Source organism: Trichechus manatus, unplaced genomic scaffold, assembly GCF_000243295.1.
Source record: "Trichechus manatus latirostris isolate Lorelei unplaced genomic scaffold, TriManLat1.0 scaffold00239, whole genome shotgun sequence".
In the NCBI taxonomy this organism is placed as follows: domain Eukaryota; kingdom Metazoa; phylum Chordata; class Mammalia; order Sirenia; family Trichechidae; genus Trichechus; species Trichechus manatus.
The window spans coordinates 1,212,917-1,232,303 of record NW_004444175.1 but is presented as its reverse complement, the minus strand read 5'-3'; the positions used below and the strand labels follow the sequence as shown (position 1 = coordinate 1,232,303).

General features: G+C 42.8%; 1 protein-coding gene across 1 annotated transcript in view; it reads left to right on the top strand.

Annotated features, from left to right (window-relative positions):
- Window positions 1-19,387, top strand: part of LOC111822931 (uncharacterized) — a 114,370-nt gene that overhangs the window by 50,792 nt on the left and 44,191 nt on the right. Inside the window, exon 3 of the mRNA XM_023743146.1 lies at window positions 10,034-10,119. Coding sequence (XP_023598914.1) covers window positions 10,034-10,119 — 86 coding nt within the window. The remainder of the gene's footprint in view (window positions 1-10,033; window positions 10,120-19,387) is intronic.

The following is a 19,387-nucleotide window of genomic DNA, read 5'->3' as shown; positions in this document are numbered from 1 at the left end:
ATCCGGGGACTGCCTATATGCATGTTTGAGTGTGCTGCATATATATTCCTATATATAATAAAGCATATAGGGGGCACAGTTGTGGAGACTTCCTAGACATATTCAAACACCTCATGGAATTGGTTTACTAGATTAAAAGGCTTGGGACCATAGTCTTGTGGGACAACTCAGTCAATTGGCACAACATAACCTAACATAAAGATAAATATTCTACATCCTAGTTTGATGAATAGTGTCTGGGGTCTTAAAAGCTTGCAAGTGGCCATCTAAGATACAACTATTGGTCTCTGCTGATCTGGAGCAAAACAGAATGAAGGAAACCAAAGACTCAAAGAAGAAACTAGTCCATGGGACTAATAGCCCACATGAACCACGGCCTCTTCTAGCCTGAGACCAGAAAAACTAGATGGTGCCTAGCTACCACTACCAACCATTCTGACCAGGGACATAATAGAAGGTTCCAGATAGAATGGGAGAAAAATATAGAACAAATTCAAATTCCTAAGAAAGGCCAGACTTACTGGACTGATAGACACTAGAGGAATCCCCAAGATCGCCCTAAGATAGCCTTTGAACTTGGAACTGAAGCCACTCCCAAAGGTCACCTTTCAGCCAAATAATAAATTGGCTTATAAAATAAACAACATCACCTGGCAGTAATGAAGCAATCAACTATATGAAACGGGACGATCAACATTTACTCAAAAGCAAGGATGAGAAGGCAAGGAGGGGAAGGGAAGCTAGATAGATGGAAATAGAACAAACAGAATGGAAATAATGAGAATGCTGACACATTATGGGCATTGTAACCAATGTTATGAACAACTTGTATAAAAATTGTTAAATGGGAACCTAATTTGCCAAGTGAACTTTTACCTAAAACACAATAGGTTTAGAATATATCGAGAGAGAGAGCGCATGGGAGAGAGAGCATGAGTGAGAAAGCGAACGCGGTAAAATTTTAACAATTGGGAAATCTGGGGGGAAGCAATACAGAAGTTATTTGTATTGTCCTGGCAACTTTTCTGTAAGTTTAAAGTTACTTCAAAACAGTTTTTTAAAAAGGCTACTGGAGTTTCTGGGTGGTGCAAATGGTTAATGCGCTTGGCTGCTAACCAAAAGGTTAGAAGTTGGAGTCCACCCAGGGGTACCTTGGAAGAAAGGCCTAGTGATCTACTCCCCACCCCCCCCCAAAAAAAAAATCAACCTTGGAAAACCCTATGGTGTTCTACTCTGGCACACACGGGGTTGCCATGAGTTGAAATAGACTCCCATGGCAACTGGTTTGGTTTTTTTGGGTTTACTGGAGGTGTGAGATGATGATGACTTAGCCTGGGGGTGGGGTTGGAGTGGGGAGGGGAAGGGCTGACAATGGCGGTAGTGGGAAATGCTCAGATTCTGGATATATTTTGAAAGTAGAACCAATAGGACTTTCTGAGGAGTTGCTTATGGGTTATGAAAGACAAAGAGGATACAAAAATGACTCCAAGGTTTTTGGCCTGAGCACCCGAATGAAGGGGGTTACCACCAACTGATATACAAACCTGGGCAGGACAGGTTTTTTAGGGGAATATTAAGCATTGTTTTGGGCGTGTCGAGTTTGAACTACTCACTGGATATTCTAATGAAGATGTCAAGTAGGCAGTTAGATACAAGAGTCAGAAGTTCGGGAAAGATATCTGAGCTGGAGACATAAATTTGGAAGATGTCACGGAGCAGATGGTATTTGAAGTCACAAGGGGATGAGATCACTGAGGGAGTGGTGATAGAATAGAGAAGAGGACATTCTCAGGACTGCTTGGCAGGGATTTTTTCAGCCTAGGTAAATTCACTGAAAAATATCAACCATGTAGAAATCCATGCCTAAAATCCCAACAGTCTGTCTCTTCCAAGAGCTAACAGTTGGACACATGAAAAGAGAATTAACAACATAAAAACAATAGTACTAAAAATTACCAAGCACATTTATATTGTACTTACTATGTGTCAGGAGTCCCTGGGTGCTAAAAACAGTAAACACATTCTGCTGCTAACTGAAAGATCGGAGGTTCGAGTCCACACAAAGATACCTTGGAAGAAAGGTCTAGTGATCTACTTCCAAAAACCCATTGAAAACCCTGTGGAGCATAGTCCTACTCTGACACACATGGAGTCTACCATGAGCAGGAGTCGACTTGATGGGAACTGATAACTGGTAGTACTATGTGTCAGGCACAATGCTAAGTGCTTTACATGGATTATCACATTTAGCCCTCACCTCAATCTTATGAGGGAGATAATATCATTGTATTTTTCATGTGAGGAAACTGAGGCTTAGAGGCCTTAAATTATTTGTCCAAGACTTTACAGCTAGTAAGTAGTGAGACTAGAGTTCATAGCATTGTGGTCTACCTGTAAAGTCTTCCATTTTAATGACTACACTATCATGCCTCAAGTATTTTACTGGACAAGAGCAAAAAGCAGCCTGTAATGTGGCTATAGTTCTCTCTTGGCAGGCTAAGAAACCCAAACCAAACCAACATATCTACACACACACACATCACAGTCTTAGCTGAAGACTTAGAGGATTTGAGAAAATTCTACGCACCAGAATGACCACCCCCCACTTACTGAGAAGGGTCAGAGATCCCCTAATATGATGGGGGGAGGGCATACTGGGGAGTAACCCCATGTTTCCAAGGATCATAATCTGGCCATAGGCAGGAGAAAGAGTCTCTCCCAGGCCCCCAAAAGAAATGCCTGTTCCTAGATTCTGAACAAACCAACCCTATGCTTTTTAAGAGCCCTTTCTTTCCTGATATTTCCTTCTTTTGGCTTTCTCTTGTTTGCCACTTTTATAAGCTACTGAAACCACATCACTGGTGTGAACAGTTTCAAAGCTTACATATTTCTTCTTTTAATCAGTTTAGCTGATATTGTAAGTATGAAGAGTGAGACGGTAAATCCTGAGCTCCCATTCTGAGTCAGAATTGATGACAAGAACAACGTACTTGTGCCCAAATAGAACCATGCATGTATGGTAATATGGCACTTGAAATTTATGTACTTCCTTTTTATCCAAGGAACAGAAAGTGCTTCTATAAAATGGATTAAGAGACAACTGTCTAGAGTAGGCAATGAGAACGGTTCAAAATAGGACTGCTGAGGGAGCCATTTAATTTCTGCAAGGTCAGGGTCCACGTTTCCCAATGTTTTCCAGAAGTGGTTCCAGTGGACCACTGTCATTTCCACTCCTGCTCAGCAAAGATGAATTTAACTGCATCTTTGCCTATAGGTTGTATATTGAAGACATGCCTTCATCATTGCTGTTTGGTGCTGGTTACCAAACAGGACTGGTCATTAGCTAAGGAGAGCATAAGCAGAATAGATCCCAGTCATTCCTTTCCACCAACTAACTAGTTGGCTTTTCCTCTTAGCAAGGGCAACTCCTTAGGATTCTCTTTGCTAGCTTGAAAAAGAAAAATCCAGTCTTGTAGATAAGCCCCCAAATTTACAACTCCACTATAAAATAATATAGTCTCTATATATTACATACTTTAAAATGGCCATGGTGCTTGTATTCGTTATCTATTGCTGCATAACAAATTACCCAAAGCTGAGTGCCTTAAAACAACATCTATTATCTCACAGTTTCTGTGGGTCAGAATCTGGGAGTGGCTTAATGGGGTGTTCTGCTTCAGGGTCTCTCATGAGGCTGCAATCTAGGTGTTAGCTGGGCCTGTTGTCACCTCAAGGCTTGACTAGGGTAGAATTCGCTTTCACTTGTGTGGTTGTTGGCAGGACTCAATTCCTCGTGGGCTGTTGGACTAAGGCCCCTGTTTCTCACAAGTTGTTGACTACGTGAACATCTCACAGGCGAGTGGGCAAGATGGAAGTCACAGTCTTTGTAACCTAATCACAGAAGTGACATTCCATCACTTTTGCTATATTCTGTTAGTTAGAAGCAAGTCACTAGGTCCAGTTCATACTCAAAGGGCAGGAGACTACACAGGGCATAAAAACTAGGAGATGAGGTTCATTGGGAGACATTTTAGAAGGCTGCTACTATAGTCGTTTACATACATTGTCTCACTTTATAATTCTCCAATGCAGTATTAGTCTTCCCATTCTATGGGTGAGGTAAGCTATCAGATTCTTCTACTTGTACCTGCTGACATTGAAATTCATCTTTAGTTATTCATGAATCTCTTGCCATCGAGTCAATTCCGACTCATAGCAACCCTATAGGACAGAGTAGAACTGCCCAAGAGGGTTTCCAGAGAGTGTCTGGTGGATTTGAACTGCCAACCGTTTGGTTTGTAGTTGAGCTCTTAACCACTGCACCACCAGGGCTCCATTAGTGATTCATAGTATTCATTTATTTATGTATTTGTTACATGAATATGTGGAATTACAATATATTAGATGTGCTATTGGGCTAGGTGCTGGTAAATTTTAAGCTTGGTAAAATATAGGTGTATACTAGTGTCTTGGTTATCTACTGCTGCTATAACAGAAATACCACAAGTGGATGGCTTTAACAAAGAGAAATTTATTCTTTCACAATTTAGGAGGCTAGAAGTTCAAATTCAGGGTGCCAGCTCCAGGGGAAGTCTTTCTCTGTCGGCTCTGGGGGAGGGTCCTTTGTCATCAGTCTTCCCCTGGACTAGGAGTTTCTCAGTACAGGAACCCTGGGTCCAAAGGATACACTCTGCTCCCAGCACTGCTTTCTTGGTGGTATGAGGTCCCCATGTCTCTCTGCTGGCTTCTCTCTTTTATATCTCAAAAGAGATTGATTTAAGACACAATCTAATCTTGTAGGTTGAGTCCTGCTTCATTAACATAACTGCCGCTAATCTCACCTCATTAACATCATAGAGGTAGGATTTACAACATAAAGGAAAATCACATTAGATAACAAAATGGTGGACAGTCACATAATTCTGAAAATCACAGTTTGGCCAAGTTGACACACATTTTTGGGGGACACAATTTAATCCATGACAGCTAGTATCCTAGTAGTTCTTAAATGAGTGTTCCTGAGAGAAAGAACTGTTTACCAAGTATATATACATTTTAGTACCTAATTTATTGTACTGTACCAGTGGTGGTGGTGGTGGTTGTTGGCTGCTGTTGAGTTGGTCCCGGACTCATGGTGACCTTATGCACAACTGAACAAAATGCTGCCCGGTCCTGCTCCATCCCCATGATCAGTTGTGGATTGGGTCATTGTGATCCATATTTTAATTGACCGATTTTTGAAAGTAGATCACCAGAGCTTTTTCTTCTAGTCCATTTTAGTCTGGAAGCTCTGTTGAAGGCTATTCAGTGTTATAGCAGCATGCAAGCCTCCACTGATGGATGGCGGCTACACATGAGATGCATGCCAGGAATCGAACCCTGGTCTCCCGCATGGAAGGTGAAATTCTACCACTGACCCACCAGTGCCCCTCATGTACCAGTGGTAGGTATTCATAAACGTTATTGATTAATCTATTTTTATAATTTTAAATATATATTTGGGAGTGACCTTCTGGAGTTTGCATGTCTAGAACGCAATCTCTTGCATTTAAGTGATGAAGAAATACAGTGGTTATGATCTGAACAATGCCCTAAAAACTAACATGGAGAATTTAATTCCAGTCCTACTTATAGCTCAACCTCTATCTACACACTATGTGGGAGAAGCCGACTTGTGACTCAGGTTGTCTCTACATTAAATGTACATTGAGTAACCACCGCAGGCATTGGCAAGACTTCTCGTTTTATTGCTGGTGAGATAACGTGTAAGTTTGAAAAATGCACACGCATATAAAAGATGAATATTTAAGATTGTTTATGCTGCTGCTTCCTTAACTCAGTGGAGCCTACAATGTGCCAACTACTACGCTAAATTCTCATAATGTTACTCATTTAACCTTCCTCACAACTGCTCTGAAAACCAAGGTTGGAGCTGGTGGTTCCTGGTGGTTCAAAAAGGTTCATTTGTCTTTGCTGAGATGGCTCTGGGCTCTGGGAGTCCTTTCTGGCCAAAGATAGGAAGAGTTCAAAGTGAAACATTCCTCACTAACATAATGTAATCCGCAAGATTATGTAAGTGGGGATGCACCCTGTTCACCTTACCCCACACAGAAACAGATGTGTGCAAACATGTTTGTCCTTCTTGTATGATATGATACCCTCTGAGAAAACTGAAGACGCTCTGGGATTTTGAAAGTCAGTGAGAGGAACTATTAGCGTAGAGTACTTTTGACTATCAGAAAAGCTAGAATTCTTCTGGAGGCTGTCATCTAACAGGCTAATGTAGCCTAGAGACAGTGAGCGGTCATCTCCTAAAATCTATGCAATGACTCAGAAACCAAAAGAAAAGAGAAGCCCCAGTTTAATAAAACCCAACAGCAGGGATCTAGAGAATCAATAAATGTTGGTTGACGCCCGCAGGGCAAACTTGGAAGCAATGTTACTCCAACTGGAAGACCTTTTTCAGATATTTATTTTTAAACATCAGTCTAAGAAGATGTGTAAAAGTAGAAATAGAAATGCTTAATGGCAGGAGCTTTTTGTGGTGTGGTCAAGAGGCCCCCATGATTCAATACCTCCTCTACTTACCACCTGCCTCCCCCCGGGGGTGGGGGGAGAGACTATGCGTAAGTATTCTAGAGAACCAGTAATTGAAGCAGCAGCCTCTATAGCAACAGAGGAGCAGGTAGGAGGTAGCTGCTGTAGTTTCTGTCTTTTCCTTTCTTTCTCCAAATATCCAGATTTTTAAGTGGAAGTGGTGAGAAAACACAAGCACCAAAAACTTCATTAGGATTTTAGATTGAGGACAGCGATCTGTCTTGTCTCATTTTTGATACAACAGCTCATAACTGGGCTATAACTGAGTCTAAAAATAACATCCAGTACATTAAAATAATATTCTTTGGCTACATTTCCAAAGCGGTATTCTGGGACTTCTGTGCATTAATCCTGTAACAATAACAGGATTTGCGCTTTTACCTCCCCTGGTGTAGCTTTGAAAATCTAGCCTAAAGGAGCGAATGTTGCAGTTTAAATCATCCTCTCAGTATCCCTAGGGAAATGTGGAGATTAAAAAAATGACAACCCAATGGCTCAAATGGCCTGTACCTGGGAGAATAAGAGAAACAACCTATTTCCTCTCAGGAGTAGGGCCAATCAGTATAAATATTGCAGAACGACCATCATGCAATAAAAGCCTTAGAATTGGTCTCCTACTTCTGAGCACCTTGGATATTTCCAGCATGGACTCATCAGGTTTCCCATGGGGGAGGGAGACACGGTGAACGCAGAATAACTGGAACGAAACTGGGTTGTGCATGTGTGTGCATGTGTATGTGTACGTGTGTGCATGCGTATGTGTACACGTGTGTGCATGTGTATGTGTGCATGTGCGTGCATGTGTATGTGTGCGTATGTGCATGTGTGGGTGTACATGTGTGTGCATGTGTATGTGTACGTGTGTGCATGTGTATGTGTACACGTGTGTGCACGTGTGTGTGCGCATGTGTATGTGTGCGTATGTGCATGTGTGGGTGTACATGTGTGTGCATGTCTGTGTGTGCATGTGTGTGCATGTGTATGTATACACGTGTGTGCGTATGTGTACACGTGTGTGCATGTGTGTGTGTGCATGTGCGTGCATGTGTATGTGTGCGTATGTGCATGTGTGGGTGTACATGTGTGTGCATGTCTGTGCGCATGTGTGTGCATGTCTATGTGCGCATGTGTGTGCATGTGTGTGTGCGTGTGTGTGCGTGTCTGTGTACGTGTGTGTGCATGTGTATGTGTGCATGTGTGTGCATGTGTATGTGTGCGCACGTGTGTGTGTGTGAGATAGTGTCTAAGGAAGAAGGGAAGGAAGCCCTTATTATTGTGTGTTTCTGGTAAACATTCTTTTTTCCCTATAGAAACTTGGATGTATCCGAGAAATTACGTGCTGGTAATCATGTCAGCTAAAAGCTACAGATCCTAAAGTTTGCACCCAGCTCTAAATTGAAGCTCTAAATCGATCTCAATTGTAGTGGCAGGAGTTTTTCAATGATACCATTAATTGCATTTTATTGAGAACAAGATCTTTTGTGAAGCTGTGGTTGTGATGGGCTAGATTTAATCAGGTACCACTAACAGCCTAGTGCCGCTTTGGGCCTGCAATGCCTTTGAAATTCTAAAATGGAAAAGGAGGCCAACACACAGAGCAATTATTTCGGAACAGATTGCCCGTTAACATTTCGTAATATCACCGAAATACAGCCTTTCGGGGACAGATACTTGCTTTGGCGAAGAACATCCGAGAGGTGGCAGTACCTCACGCTTTGTAGCTTGCTGCCCTCCCTCCAGACAGCGCAACGCAGAGGGCTCATTATTGCGTCACCTGGAAGTCAGTGTGGGGGGGCTGGGGTAGGGGTAGTGGAGGGGAGATATAGCATTTTCCATCTTAGTTCTTCCAGAGAGTCCAGGAAACAGCTGCACAGAGTGTTTTAAATGGATTTGAGAAGGTTTTTCTTTTTCTATCCTCCCCCCTCTCCAAATCTGCCCTAAGTGATATCTTTCTACGAAGACCACATGGGTACACTTATGTGTTCCTCAGTTCACTCCCTAAGGGAGGAAGGAAGAGTTTCAATTGCCAGAGGTCCCCTGAGACCTCATTTTCAATTGCCTGTACTTGTCTTTTGTAAACACAGGAAGGTGGGATTAAGAAAGCATCATCAACAATCATTTTCTGAGCATGTATATGTTCAAGGCACTGAGCACAGCATGGAGAACGTGAAGATAGAAAAGACACAGTCCTCACCTAGCGCAGTTCTCTTCTTCCCAACCGCTCTCTCAGCCCCCATCACCCCTTCTCATGCTAAAAATATTCTATAGAACAAGTAGCCGTTGGGACAGCAGCAACACCTGCACAAATAAGTTACTACATAACCTGACATGCTAAGTGTCAAATGCCTGGGATGAAGCTGACCCGGGTGAGGGGACATCAGGGCTGGTCTAGACTAACCAGCACCCAGGTGTCTGTGGAGCCTGGCTCTCTTCACGTGTGCTAGTCAGTTTGGGCGTGAGAGCTGGGACACACTGAGGCAACCTTGCTGATGGGTTTACTGCCAGGATACGAGACACAGGACTGTCATGGGGCGTTAGTCTCCAGGGAAGTTCACAGGGAAATGAGCTGGGTTCTGTAATGGTCTGGAGTCCAGAGAAGCTTAGCCGTGGGCGTTCCTGCTCCTACCCCACCCATCATAGTGACTCAGCCACTTGGACTCTGCACCACAACTGCTGCCCCCAGCTGGGCCTTGCCTTCAACTCTGTGCATCTTTTCATTAGTTCATTTCTTCAGCTTAGTCTTAACTTTGCACTCTCCTATCCACTGCCCCATAGCTTTCCTACATGGCGCTGGCTCTCTGCATACCTCTTTTCACCTTCTGTTCTTACTAACAAGTGAATGACTACCTACCCGTTCAATTTTGAAAGAGAAAGAGAGGTTTAATTGGCTCAGTTAATTGCATGTCCCTAGCTGGACAGAACTTTGGAGGTGAGGCCACCTCCCAGGGGATGAGCTAGGCTATGACTGGCTGCCCTTGAGTCATCTTTACCAAAGACTTGCCCAGAGCTGCTCCCCAGCCTGGACTGAGGGAATGACCACTCCATTTGGGAGGACTGTGGATGAGGTAGCCACCGACTTTGATATTTCACCCCTTTCTTCATACAAGGGAAGGAGCAGCAGTGTTGTTTCAGGCTCAGTGCTGCTGGGTATCCTGGTGTCAGGGTACTTCTACCCTGGCAAACTAAACCCGCTGCTGTCAAGTTGATTCCTACTCATGGTGACCCCATGTGTTAGAGTAGAACTAAGTTTCATAGGGTTTTCTTGGCTGTAATCTTTATGGAGGCAGATCGATAGGCCTTTCTGCTGGGTGGGTTTGAACGGCGAACCTTTTGGTTAGTAGCCAAACACAAGTTGTTTGTACCACCAGAGGCTACCCTGGGGGGTTCCTCAAACTCTGGTAAGAGATGAATTCTTAACCTCTCTCCTTCTTTGCAGGAGTTCAATCACGCAGCTTGGAGAATGCACTGAATGTTGATAATTTACACCTAACCTTCGATGATTCCAGAAACTTGGAGAGAAGGGTACAGAACTTCCATTTGAACCATGAAGTTGTGGCATTTTGTATAGAACGGGTTTGTTTGGGCCTGACTTGGGGAGGAAGGTGGTGGGAATTGATACCAAAATCTTCGTGATAATCAAGTCTTCCTTAATAAGATCTCAAACTTATGTTTTAATACAAAGACAAATTCCCAGTGTGCTACCTCTAGGTGCCCTGACATATGCAGCAATGAGCCTCTCACTTGTTGTCCAATGGGTTGGCAGCATCCCTGGTTGCTACAGTCAGGCCATCTGGAGCAGGGGTGAGGGGGGCCTGTGGGATATGATGGCCTGATAGCTTCTGCAGTTTCTTGGCCTTGGCCTTTGCCTTTGCCTTCGCCTTCCTCTAGTCCTTCCACCATTACACGGAAGGCATGTTGGCAAAACAAGACAAGACCCACGAGGTAGCTTATTGGCTTTTGGCCACTTCCAATTTAGCCACCAAGAACTTGAGATCTTTCTCCTTCAGGTGTTTGCCCTGAGAGCATGGACTTCACCTCCATCTCTTCTACTTGCAGCCAGTCTCAGCCATAAGGAACTGATAGGAATATATTAACTGATAGGATGAAGCAGGGTACAAAGAATGGCTAGGTTTTCAGAGGCGATTGAGTCACCTTGGTGCACCTATAGGGATTTCTCTGCATGGTGATTTTGGGCACTTATTATGCTGATTTATGCATCACATTTATCATTATCCTAAACTTTTATTTTCAGATTTTATTTGACTTTCCTGATGTTAAGTTTAAGCTCACTAATTACACTGTAAGTTCCTTGAAAGAAAGAAGGGGCTTCCACATAACAAAGGAGTAGGCAAGCAATGGATATTTCTTAAGTTGATTTGACTCAATCTCAATTTTATGTTCAGTTCAGAAGATGTCTTATGGACTGTAATGAATCTAGGTACTTTCCAGTAATCTATTGTAAATCTGAATGAATAGATTAATTTTGAGCAATTTTCCAATTTTAACCTTCCTTTGCTCACTCCACGAAGAATATAACCCCAGGCACTGATTTTTCAGAGACTCAGATTTATGATAGGATTCCAAATGTCTAGAATTTTTCAGCTTTTAACTTAGACTTTCACTTTGTCTTCTAGTTAACCCCCTCCTCCACTGTTATGGATTGCATTGTGTCTCCCAAAAATGTGTGTCAACTTGGTTAGGCCATTATTCCCAGTATTGTGTAGTCATTCTCCATTTCATGATCTGATATAATTATCCTGTGTGTTGTAAATCTTAACTCTATGATGTTCATGAGGCAGGATTAGTGATAGTTATGTTAATGAGGCAGGACACAATCTACAGGACAGTGTCTTGAGTCAATCTCTTTTGAGATAAAAAAGAGAGAAGTGAGCAGAGAAGAGAGGGAGCTCATTATCACTAAGCAAGAAGAGCCAGGAGCAGAGTGCGTTCTTTGGACCTGGGGTCCCTGCAGCGAGAAGCTCCTAGACCAGGGGAAGACTAATGACAAAGACTTTCTCCCAGAGCTGACAGAGAGAGAAAGCCTTCCTCTGGAGCTGGCACCCTGAATTCGGACTTCTAGCTTCCTAGACTGTGAGAGAATAAATTTCTGTTTGTTAAAGCCATCCACTTGTGGTATTTCTATTATAGCAGCATTAGATAACTAAGACATCCCCTGTGGCACAGTGGTTAAGTGTTTGGCTGCTAACCAAAAGGTCGGCAGTTCAAATCCAGCAACCACTCCTTGGAAACCCTATGGGGTAGTTCTACTCTGTCATATAGGGTCGCTATGAGTCGGAATTGACTCAATGTCAACGTGTTTGGTTTTTTTTGGTTTTATATCAGTTAGAATATGCGAAGCTATACTATGGTAACAACAGCTTCTAAAACTCAGTGGGGATTCTGCTTGACAGAGTGACTCTGGGACCCAGCTGACAAGCAGTCTGCCATCTCAACGTGTGCTATGGAACTGTTGAGAAGAGCATCAATAACTGGGCACCGTCTCTTAAATGCTTCCACCTAGAAGGGGTACACATTACATCTAATCATATGTCATTGGTCAAAGTAAGTCACATGGCCATGCTTCACCTGAAGGGGATGGAAAAGTGCAATTCTTCTGTGTGCCTGGGAAGACAGGAGAAGGGACCATCATATTTTGACCACACCTCCGCAGAGAGCTTGGAAGTTGCTGCCTTCTAGTTCTTTCGTGAAACATGGAACCCTTGGACTAAATATAGACACTTTACCCTTTGGGGTTCACAGCAATTAAAAAACAAAATAAACTTATAATAAGGATGATTTACTGGGGACGTTGATGGTTCAGTGGTAAAATTCTTGCCTTCCAGACAGGAAACCTGGGTTTGATTTCTGGCCAACGCATCTCATGTGCAGCCAACACCCGTCAGCCAGTGGAGGCTTGCAGGTTGCTATGATGCTGAACAGGTTTCAGTGGAGCTTCCACACTATGATGGACTAGGAAGAAAGCCCTGGCAATCTACTTTTGAAAATCAACCAAGGAAAACCCTATGAATCACAATGGTCCAATCTGAAACCGATCATGGATATGGCGTAGGACCAAGCAGTGTTTTGTTCCATTGTATATGGGGTCACTATGACTTGAGGGCTGATTTGACCACAGCTAACAACAAGGATGATTTACTTCAATAACAATGGTTTTTCTATATTATATGAATACCAGGTTTTCTTTCTTTTGTTTCCCCTCAAATCAGTGATCAGAATAATCTGTTGCAGCACTTAATGCTGTCTTCAAATAGAGGGCTGATGTAAGCAATTTGACATGTTTACAGTTGCCAGGCTGCTCATGATTCTGATGCTTCCTACACATCACAAGCACTCAAAGGTCCAACAACTTAAAAGACACCCCATCTTGATGGAGCACGGTCACTCAGGCTTTAATTTCAGAGCCATTCTCTGCTGGGCTGTGGGGATCTGCTCTTCATATTCCCTGCCCTGTGGCTGATTTGACTCTGTCCATCACAAAGCAAGACCTCAAGTTTTTCAAAAGCAGGCAGGTAGTTCCTCAGCAAAGGTCATCCTACTCAATCACCCCTTTACCTTCAAATAATTAATTCTAACCATAAGAATGTGAAGTTCATTCACAAATGTCATGAATTTGGTAGTCAACTCTCTTTTAACAAAAGTCAATGGACTGTTACTCTGACATGCCAGGTAAGAGCCAACATTGCATGATTGAAAAAGCCTTTGAATTAGATTCAAAAGACTGGTTCAAGTCTCAACTCTGCCATGTTCCAGCTGTGTTACCTTAGAAAAATCACTTGGCCTCTCTGACCTTTCATTGATAAAATTAGAATAATTACACCTCCCAGGAAGGAGTTTTCTGTTAATAAAATGTAAATTATAACACCTCTCAAGATTGTAAGGATTTAAATTATTTTGACTAAGATAATTTCTGGGCAAAATATATATGTATAAGTCTATATATCCCAAGCTGGGAACTACTTCCCTCCTTTTTTGCTTGCTAATTAAGAGTCATAAATAAAATGCTGACGAGCTGCAGTCTGCCGTCTGTGCTGTAGCTGGAGGGCTGTTTTGACTTTGCCTGACAAATGGCTAACCAGCCGCTCCCACCATGCCCAACTCTTGTGTTCAGCACTGAGAAATCCAGCTACTGCCAACAGCATCTTATAAACTTGTCACTATTTACTTTTTTGGTGACAGTGTTTTTGTTCAGTGATCATTCCTGAGATTTCACCCATCAGGGTGTGTCTGCTTCCCTCAAAATGCGAAAACTTCATTTAAATACAATCCTTTCCCAAACTGCACAAAAATAGTGAACGTCTCTAAGTGAGACTTGGCACCTTTGCAGTTCATCCCCATTTGCAATGCAGTTGGGGTTGGATGTTGTCTTTACAGAGCAGTCACTGTACATGTGTGGGGCTTTATTAAATGGACATAAACTTCAGAGTGGCTTCAATAAGCTGCTAGGCAAGACTTCCCAGTCAACCCGCCCAGTGGTGTGCTGGAGCCAGCTCATACCAACTTTTGAGAACTGATGGCTAAATTTTCTGGAATTTTGCAAACTGGCTAATATCATGTTAGTAGCTTGAAATCAGCTGTTGTGGGAGTATTTACACCATGGAAATTAGCAAACACTACAAATCAGGCTTTTCCTCCAGAGAAAAGTTGCTGAACATTACCACCCCCACACTGTAGAGTATACCCATGTCTTTGTGCACCTGGATCAAACCCAGATGCAACTGAGTATGAGGGAAGGGACATCCCAAACCAGAAGTAGAAATAAAACTATGGTGCTGGATTAGCGGAGAAGGAGAACTAATTTTTCTTTTGTCCCTGCCCTGTGGCAGGGTCTATGCCAGCCCAGGCTGGGACTGACACACGTCGGGAGGTATCTAGCAAATTATTGGGGTGAGCCTGCCAGAAATGTGTTCATAAGAAGCATAGGGAGCCTTCCAGGAGCCTGACTCAAAACTGGTCATTGGAGCAGAGGGATATTGCTAGGTAGGGCACACTGCTTGTCATGTCACTTGGGTTTCAGTCCAGACCCTAGCTGAGACTTGTGGATGGGTAGGTAGGGGGAGATCTCTAAGTAAAAACTAAGAAGGCTGCTTCAGGAAAGCTCTATAGTACCTGCTGGCATTGTTTGGATTGAAATCTTGTTTGTTCCAGGGCCTCTGCTGAGCAGAGATACTCTATGTCCAGGGACATCAGGGACGTGGCTGATGCACTGAGGCTCAGTGAAAAGGGCTTGTTTGTGAGTACTTTTACAAGAGAACTTTGAAGAGGGCCACAGTTCTCTGTGAGCAGATATGAGCAAGGGCCAGTAGAATTTATGTGATCCCATAGATACCTCAGACTGGTAAGGCAAGGGGGATACTGGTTGTACCTATCCATTATCCATTGCTGTTGAGTCGATTCTGACTCATAGTGACCCTATAGGACAGAGTAGCACTGCCCCATCGAGTTTCCAAGTAGCGCCTGGTGGATTCAAACTGCTGACCTTTTGGTTAGCAGCCATAACGCTTAACCACTAGGCAACCAGGGTTTCCCAGTTGCGCCTATATTTCCTCAATTTCTCCTCACAACCACCCTCTGAGAAAGTCATTATTATGCCCATTTTTAGATGAAGAAACTAAGATTCAGAGTGCTTAAGTAACTTGCTGGAAATCATACAGAGAGTATGTGGCAGCTGGGATTCAAACAGAGCTGTTTGTCTCCAAGCCCACCATGGACCTCCATGACCTCCCTTCTGCTTGTGTCTCTGCATATTTGTCTATCCTTTCCTTCTTTCTAAACTTGGGAGAAGAATTGTCTTTCCTCTCTTCCAAGGCCAAGCCCTCCCCATGCTCATGAATTCTGTGCCTTCCCAATTCCTGCTCCAGAGTCTTTATTAAGCATCTCCTTGCTCTGTTGTATGTTCCTAGGTGGTACAAATGGTTTGCTCTTGGCGACTTACTGAAAGGTTGGCGATTTGAACCCACTCAGTGGCATTGCAAAACAAAGTCCTGGCGATCTACTTCTGTAAAGATTACAGCCAAGAAAACCCTATGGAGCAGTTCTACCCTGTAACACATGGGGTCGCCATGAGTCGGAATCAACTCAAGGGCAACGAGTTTGGCTTTTGGTTTTGCTCTGTTGTGCATCTGTAATCTTTCCCTCTCCATGTACTTCCTCCCCTCTGTTCATTAAATCTTTGCTATCAATTGAAATGAGTGGTGGCCTGTTTTGGCGGTGTCTCTCTCTTAGCCTCTCTGCTGCACTGAACACAGTTCAGATTCTCCTTTATTCTTGAAACTCTCTGCTCCCCAGATTCTGTGACTCTCTTGTTTTTCTCTTCCTTTTCTGATTACTCTTCTAGCCATTTCTGGCTCTTCTTCCTTTTCCCAATTCTTGAAATATAGGCATGACTCCCAGAGTCTGGTTTGGACTCTCTTCTCCTTCTTCAGTCTCTTCCCTCTGTGGTTCCTATGATCTCAGCTTTTTATACAGACAATTCCAAATTGATTTATTTACAGGTCTGATTGGGAAATGAATAAAAGTAACTTTACTGGGTCCCGCAATGCCAAGAGCAGTCTCTGACATATAGTGGGAACTCAATTAAACAACAACAACAAGGTATTTCAGATGAAGAGAACTGGACGTATGTTTCTTGATTTATTTGAAGGTCACCCTACTGAATTCCTCAAGGTCAAAAACTGTCTGTTCCCCATTTTTGATTCCATGATCCAGCATAGACATAGTAGTGATTTAATAAGTGTTTGTTAAGTACATGAATGAATAAATGAGTAAGTCCAGGCTTGATGATAAGTTGGTGCAAAATTGTGGCAGTCCTTCTATAGGAATTTAGACTTCATTCTGTATGTGGTGGGCTTGGAGCCACCGAAGGCATTTTCTCATTTGGGTAACTCAGTTGGAGCTGAGCTCCAAGATGACTCATCTGGCTGCAGTTAGCATTCAAGAACTTGTGCCATCTTTCTCCCTCGCCTTTGCTGTCCCATCTCTAATCAGTGGTCAGATCTTGTTGATTTTGCTTTCAAAATATGGCTTGTATCCGTGTTTTCGTTTCTGTTCTCACAGTCACCTCCCAAGGTCAGCCTAATTACCTCTTGTCTGGACTCCAGGGCTGGTTACTCCCCACTCCAGTCACTGTTTATCCCTTTTCTGTATGCCACAGGCTTTGGCTATTTTACTAATGGCTGGCTCTGTTTTTGAAAGAAAAGAACAAAGGTGAATTAGTTCTGGGAAAGCAAGGATGAAGAGGGCTAATGTAACTCCCCATTGTCTGCCTGCAATCCTGCAGGCCCTTAAGTCTGCTGGCTGCTTTGGGTTTTACCCTTAAGTTGCCTGAATGTGTTATCCCCTCATTGCTCCTTATAACAAAGACTAGGATCCCATGTTCACAATAAAGCTAAGTTGTAGGAGAAAGAAAGGGGATCATTGGAAAGTCTGTACTTGACTATGATGTTGGAGAGAGGCAAAGGAAATGGAAGAACACTCCGTCAGGGAAGGGAGAACAGGAAAAGGGAAAAAGTAAAAGAGGAGACAGGGAGGCCTTTGAGATAATACTTCTAGATGGAGGGAAGGAAAAGAGAAGGATAGAGAGCTGAGCCTCTGCCTGAACTGCGGAGATGTTTCTCTGTTCATAGTTTGTAACTTATGGCTTCTGGGCCACTGGGCTTGATGATGTATCACTGGCCCTCACTAAACGGTGTCTCTGCTCCTCTGGAGCTCTTTTAGTGCAAAGCCTATTTCTAAGGGTGATCAAGAGGATCTGCTTTTGTCTGACATTACTAGGCCAGAAAGGCAGGTCCCTCTTAATGTATTTTTAGAAAGAGTGAATGAGAAAGATAGAGATGGATAACTATATAGGTAATGGATGGATAGACTGTTTTTAAGATTCTGAGCTCTAAATAAAATTTAATCTTAGTCTACGGTTTTATCCTGGATACCTATTTCCCTAGTGAAAACTCAGAAGGGATCACAACTGTAAGCCAAGCATTTCTCTAGTTTCACCATAATCCTGAGTGTACCGTCATGGGGCGTTGGGGCTGAAGCTAATATTATACAGACAAACATCTATAAATTTACTGTATTACTGTACTTTGCTAATGTCTAAGTTTCATTTTTCATAGGAACTCAGAGGCAATCTTTAAGTAATAAAAATCTTTAATTTGCTGCAGAGAAGTAGAGGAGTGAGCTGAGAAAGCACTGTCCCAGAGACCTGTTTTTTCATAGCAAAGAATGGGTAAATGGACCTTTTCTGAAAATGTTTTCTTAGAACTTTGTGGGCCCAGAATTTATCCTAATAAAATAATGAGCCAATAGACTTTCGGGGACTTTTTTGTGGACTCTTAAGTGTAAGAAATTTATATCAGTATTCTGCAAAGTGTGAGCCGTCATCTGCAAGGAGGTAAAAACAGAAATTGACGGTTACTGTGTAGAAACTTTATAGCACTTGAATATAGCTCCAGTGGTGGAGAGGAGCCCTGGTGGCACAGAGGTCAAAGCACTTGGCTGCTAACTGAAAAATCAGTAGTTCGAACCCACCAGTCTTTCTGCAAGAGAAAGATGTGGCAGTCTGCTTCTGTAAAGATTACAACCTTGGAAACCCTTTGAGGCAGTTCTACTCTGTCCTATAGGGTTGCCATGAGTCGGAATCAACCTGACAGCAGTGGATTTGGTTTTTGGTTTTATATGGTGGAGTTGGTGATGCTGGTTCAAGAGAACTGATTGCACACATTTCTTCCCGTCTCTGTGTTCAGTGACCTCACATTGATAGCTTGAAATCAGCCATTGTGGGAGGTATTTTTATTACGCAATTGGCAAATGCTACCAATCCGGACTCCTCTCATCCCCAAGAGGCAGTTGCTAAACATTTACCGGCATACCACTCCTGTGCTGCCATGTCCAAGCATCTGATCAGAGGATTCTTATTGAAAAAAACACCAATTTCTGTTGAGTCATTTCCAACTCTTGGTGACCCCATTGTGTCAGAGTAGAACTGTGCTCCAGAGGGTTTGTTTATTTACTTTATTTTGTTGTGATTGAAAATATACATAGCAAAACATACACCAACAGTTTCTACTTGTACCATTCAGTGACATTGATTACTTTCTTTGCGTTGTGCAACCATACTCACCCTCCTTTTCTGAGTTGAGCTTCCCCCATTAACAAACTCACTGCCCCCGAAGTTTCCTATCTAATCTTTCAGTTGCTGCTGTCAATTTGATCCTATATAAATAGTTCTTAAAAGAGCATAATGCTTAAGGCACACATTTTTTACTAGTTAAGCTAAGCTATTGTTTGATTTTAAGAAGATTTCAGAGGATATTTTTGGTTTAAGGTTTAAAGATTATCTCAGGGCAATAGTTTCAGGGGTTCATCCAGCCTCCATGGCTCCAGAAAGTCTGGAATCTATGATAATTTGAAATTTTGTTGCACATTTCCCCCTTTCTGATCAGGATTCTTCTATAGAATCTTTGATCAAAAAGTTCAGTAATGGTAGCTGGGCACCATGCAGTTCCTCTGGTCTCATGGCAAAGGAGGCAATTGTTCACGGAGGTGATTAGCCACACATTCCATTTCCTCCTCTTATTCCTGACTCTTCTACTTCCTCTGTTGCTCCAGGCAAATAGAGACCAATTGTTGTGTCTTGGATGGCTGCTTGTAAGCTTTTAAGATCCCAGGCCCAATGCAACGAACTAGGAGGTAGAACAGAAGCACTAAACACATTATTAGGCCAATTAACTGGGAAGTCCCATGAAACCATGACCCTAAACCTTCAAACCAAGGA